The 5,340-nt window shown below is 32.5% G+C and overlaps 1 protein-coding gene across 1 annotated transcript; it reads left to right on the forward strand.

Moving 5' to 3' along the window:
- On the forward strand, nucleotides 1-4,853 carry LOC139527003 (uncharacterized). Its single transcript, XM_071322218.1, has 4 exons — nucleotides 1-144; nucleotides 1,085-1,565; nucleotides 4,220-4,277; nucleotides 4,732-4,853. Exons 2-3 carry the CDS (start codon nucleotides 1,097-1,099, stop codon nucleotides 4,261-4,263), a joined length of 513 nt encoding a protein of 170 aa, XP_071178319.1. The 5' UTR covers nucleotides 1-144; nucleotides 1,085-1,096; the 3' UTR covers nucleotides 4,264-4,277; nucleotides 4,732-4,853.
- The last annotated feature ends 487 nt before the right edge of the window (nucleotides 4,854-5,340 follow it).

Genomic DNA, 5,340 nt, shown 5'->3' on the forward strand with positions numbered 1-5,340 from the left:
GCAACACTCAAAATGGTTCCTTTTCATGTCCGCGTTTTTTAAGCCATTTGATTGGTTGTAGAGATAGATATCTGCATATATATAAGTGCCGGCTAGTATCTGGATTACTGTGTGCAAACTACCACTTACCGCAGCTCCATCTCTGTAAGTTAATAATATTACATAGTGAGCCAAGTTAAAAACTTATATTATTACATAGTGAGCTCAGAAAAAAGATAGCTAGTTTTAGGGAATTTAAAATTTGACGAAGCTGACATAAAACAAATTTAATTTTGTAACTTAAAGTCAAAATTTCGAGTTCTAACATTATTTATATGATTATACCTGAGTGTTAATGAATTTTAAAATTTATTTCATATACGATAAAAACGTCGTTAATCTAAAACAAAATAAAAAGATAACGCATTTAATTTGAAAACGAATTAACTTATTTCGCATCAGCAGTTCTCGAAACTCAAACATACAAGGATTTCAAAGTATCATTTTATATTTTGGTAAGAAAACACGTTTTTGCAGTAACACATTAAAATTTCGAATCTAAATTTGTTTCTTTATTTTTTCTACTAAAATATCGTGACAAGATTGAGACATTAGATCAATTTTGAGTATTTTTAAATTTGCATATATGGGCATATATTTTCAGTCAAAATCGCAGTTCAGATTTATACTGGAAGGAAATACATAAAAAATGAAAATCTCGCTGTTAAAGAATTAACTCTTAACGTACATAAGTTTAACAATTTATCTCTGAACGCGTCACTAGTTCAGCGTAGTAATCGCATTGCAATGACAATCGGATCTTACTGTTTTGAAATATTTTCAAAAGTTAAAAAAAAATACGTTAACAATCATCTGAAAATAATAAAATCTCATACTTTGTAAATATAATTTGAAAGTTCAAAATTATTTATTCAGTATCCCTGAAGAGACATTGAATGTCGAAACACCCATCTGACGCAAAAAATGAGGTATCGCTTATGTTATTATTCGCTCAATTAAAAAATGAAAATTCGGCATATCTTTCACAATTTTTTCTCTAAACTTTTTCATATTACTTATGAATTTAATCTACTTTATTTCGTAGGTACGAACGACAATGAAAACGGAGATACAATTGTGTGTATGCGTTGCCCTGGCGGCAGTATGCATAGCCGGCGTAAGATCTGCAGGTAATTATGGCGGTGGAAGTTATGGAAGAGGTGTGTATGGACGTAGTGCATCATACGGCGGTGGTGGATACAACAGAGGATACAACAAAGGATACGGCGGTGGTGGATACAGCAAAGGATACGGCGGTGGTGGATACAGCAAAGGATATGGAAAAGGCTATGGTACAACTAGGCGTCAGGGCGGTACCTTGTATTACCCCTATTACTACCCAGTACCATTCTTTGTACGCGGCGGAAGACGACGAGGAGGAAGTAGGGTGAGAGTTACACCAGCCATAATTGCAAGAACAGGAGGAAGACGTAGGGGAGGTTTTGGAGGAGGAGGAGGAGGAGGAGGAGGAGGTCTTTTTGGAGGTGGTGGTGGAGGCGGATTCGGAGGCATTTTTAGTTTGATCAGTAAGTTCCATTATACGTATATATATTTAATATTTATCATATTAGAGTTACAGAATAGAACAAATGAGCAAAATAAATATAGAAAAGAGAAAATGATCTTAAAGTTATTTGAAAAAAAATAAAGGAACGAAGGAACGGCGCCCATCCACACCCTTTTAACATTCAGGAAGGAATAGACTTTATTTGTTTTTAACAACTGCTGTATATTAGTACTACATTATATCACGTCGGCTGTCGGCTTATGCCAACCCTTCCGGAGCACTTGATAGCACACCCATTTGTTGGTGGGGTTCGTGTTGCCATGACAATGATAGAATTTTCCAACTTATGAGTTTTAATATCCCTTTTGATATCATTCACCTCTTTTTTTTTTTTATAGTATTATTGAAATGAGATCACTCCCAATCCGTTCCAATATATTCCAGCCAAAGTGGTTCGGGTACCTATTTAGATCAATTATATATATTTTTTTTAATTTGATCGAGGCCGTACCCTCATCAGCGACTCAAGCCTTGTATATAGGTTTTATTGTTCTTTCTATAGGCAGAAATAAAGTAATCAATTGTTATAACACAGCGAGGTATAAGGAGTCGGACACAGGTGGTCTTATATACATTTCTGAAATGATGTTATACATTTGTTATAACTTTTTAGAGTTATTTATCTTCTTTCAGTTTAGCAGATGTCAGGTATTCTTTGAGATTTTTGTGTTTTTTGTATGCAATCGTGGGGGGTCTCTCATAAAGACTCTTAGCGGTTGCATCTCTTTCGATAATATTCCAATGCTTTCTAATTACTCTGTTCAATTTTTTAAACATTGGGTTGTATTTTGTACAAAATACCAAGGGAGCAGTTTTGCTATTGGAGCGTTGTTTATATTTTAAAGCTTCTGATCTTTTAATAGCTGTTGCCTTCGCTATCTAGTTATTCAATTATTTGCTTTTATAACCTCTTTCTATTAATTTCTGTTTAAAGAAATTAATTTCGATCTTAGTTTTTGACTCATCACTGGTGCATCTAAATATTCTTACAGTTTCGCCTATAACCAGTCCCTTGAGAACTGATTTGGGGTGCGATGAACTCGATGCAAATATTGATAATTTTCTGTTGGTTTTCTGTATATTTGAAAATCTAAAGTCCTCTCTTTCTTAAATTTTTCTCCTTTAAAAACGGTCACATCTAAAAATGTAATGTGACTCTCGTTAATGTCAAAAGTAAACTTAAGGAGAGGATGTATGCTATTCGATATGTCAAAGAATTCAGTTTATTCTGATTTAGTTCCTTTGAAAATCAAGAATGCATCATCACGGTACACTGATAAGTGCATGATTTTGTCTCTCATCGTAAACTTGTTTAAAATCTCATTGATAATTTCAAACATCCTGATATCTGTGAGAGAAGGCGAGAGAGGACTTCCCATCGGAACCCCTATTTTCTGTCGAAACAATTCACCATTGAATTCAAACTCATTATTTTTTAGTATGATTCTTATAAGTTCTAACATACTTTGTATAGGTGGAATTTTCATTTTGAAATTGCATGATCTAAGCTTATTCAAAGCTCTATCTATGGCATTAACAATTTCGGAATGTTCCATATTTGTGTACATACTTGTTACATCAAATGATGCCATGATAAATTCAAATGGAAGCTTAAGTTCTTGTATTTTATTTATAAACGCTGTGCTGTCTTTCGTGTATGTCCATTGTTGAAAGACTATTTCCCTTAAGAAATAATCAATAAAATGTGCAATTGTCTCAGTAGGACTGCCTGACATAGATATAATAGGTCTGCCGGGTATATTTATATCTTTCATAAGATTCTTGACTTTTTCGATGTCATTTATTTGATCTATGCTTAATTTATGTGTTTTTGGAAGCATATATAAACGACCTGGTTTGAACTCCTTGCCAGATGTCAAATAATCTAGAGAATGTTTGTCTATATGACCCATGTTGTGTAGAGGAATAATTATATCAATTATCTTGTTGTAAATATCTTTGCTGTGTGTTTCTGACAGCTTGTGATAATGGATTTCACTTGAGAGTTGTGTCATTGCCTGTTTGATATACATATGTTTGTCTAATACTACTATCGAGGAGCATTTATCTGCCTTCTTAATAGTATTATTGAAATGAGATCACTCCCAATCCGTTCCAATATTTTCGACCAGCCAAAGTAATTCGGGTACCTATTTAGATCAATTATATATTTTTTTTTATTTGATCGAGGCCGTACCCTAATCAGCGACTCAAGCCTTGTATATAGGTTTTATTGTTATTATTATATCATTTAAACGTAAATTTTCTTGGATTACTATTTTGATAAATAAATTATTCAGTTAAAGATTAAGGTACACGACAACTTGGTTGAAGTGCCATTATTAGCGAATGTTTAATAAAAATGCAATAATTGTATGGATAACAGCAAGTAACCTTTGAATGAGTGAAAAAAAAAATATATTTCAAATATTTACTTCAGAAGATATATGTTTAGAAAAAAAGTACGGGGTTCATTCTTAAAACATCGTGGTTCCTACGTTATGATTTTGTACACTGTATTAGCATGTATCCGACCAAAATAAATCTGTTGTAAATACGTGGAGTGCAATCATCTAGGGACAACCTATATATTGTATTTATTTTCTTTTTCAGTCACGCTTTTCTTCCTTCAATTTATTATTGGTCTCATCGGATAGACTGTATGAATCAGGTAAATTTCCTCTATATAATTTCCTTGCATGTATATATTCCGAAGTGCATTTAAGCATTTAGAATTACTCATTCATAGAAAAAAATATTTGTAATAATATAATAGATGACCAACTGATGAAAAAAAAAGAAAAAAAAAAAATTTTACGATAATACAAGACCTCACTATGAAAACCAAATTATGACCTAAAAATGCAAGATAAAAAAACCACGCTAAATCAAAAACACGCTAATATCTTTGAAATAATTACGAATTAATTAGGAAGATTTGTGTGTATTTAGTTTTACATAATTTTTAGTATTTAATTTATGCTGATGAGATGTTACAATCTAAGTTGGATAAATGTGCATGTTGATAAATTTATAAGATATTGATATTTTTGAGCGTTTCATATTTGACAATGAACCAAATATATGCAGTCATTTATATGTTTCTTTTTTGTATCTATTTACAGCCGGAAATAAATCTAAGGGAAGTAACCATGGTAATAATATATTAGGAGCACACAAAGCACAGTCGTTGGGTACACACCATATAATACTGATACAATTTTGTAAATAAAAATGCAGACCCGAATTCAGTTTGTTTACATTTATTTAAATCAATAAAAAGAGTGTCTGATGTTTACAGCAACATGACAACAAAATTGACCTCATGACATATAGAGTATCTATGTTGTGATGTTTAAATTGTTTTACACTAGTCATTTGTGGGTACCGTCCGATGTCTGATTGTCTGACTGTCTTACTGTTCCGTAATGTCACGAGGAACAGTCACACGTTTATCTAGTTTTTGTTTTATGTTATGTACATATACAAGATTAATGTACATTCTTCCATGTACATATGTATATATAGAATAAACGGTGACCAACAATATGCAGGCAAACTGATTCCTTCTTTTCGAATGATGAGCATAAGCTGTTCTTTCTCTGTGACGTCATCAGGTATGGTCAACTTTGTCATGTCGCCACAATAGGAAATCTGAAAGCAAGAAAATTCGACGTCATGATTGAATTTTGACCAATAAAAAACTGAGATCAAACGAACCTCATGTATTTGGT

Source organism: Mytilus edulis, chromosome 6 (genome assembly GCF_963676685.1).
Source record: "Mytilus edulis chromosome 6, xbMytEdul2.2, whole genome shotgun sequence".
Classification (NCBI taxonomy): Eukaryota; Metazoa; Mollusca; class Bivalvia; order Mytilida; family Mytilidae; genus Mytilus; species Mytilus edulis.

Bases quoted from the DNA above. Each gene is read 5' to 3' on its own strand.
- LOC139527003 (XM_071322218.1), top strand. From the start codon at position 1,097: ATGAAAACGGAGATACAATTGTGTGTATGCGTTGCCCTGGCGGCAGTA. The intron at 1,566-4,219 runs GTAAGTTCCATT...TTTCTTTTTCAG, and splicing joins AGGCATTTTTAGTTTGATCA to TCACGCTTTTCTTCCTTCAA.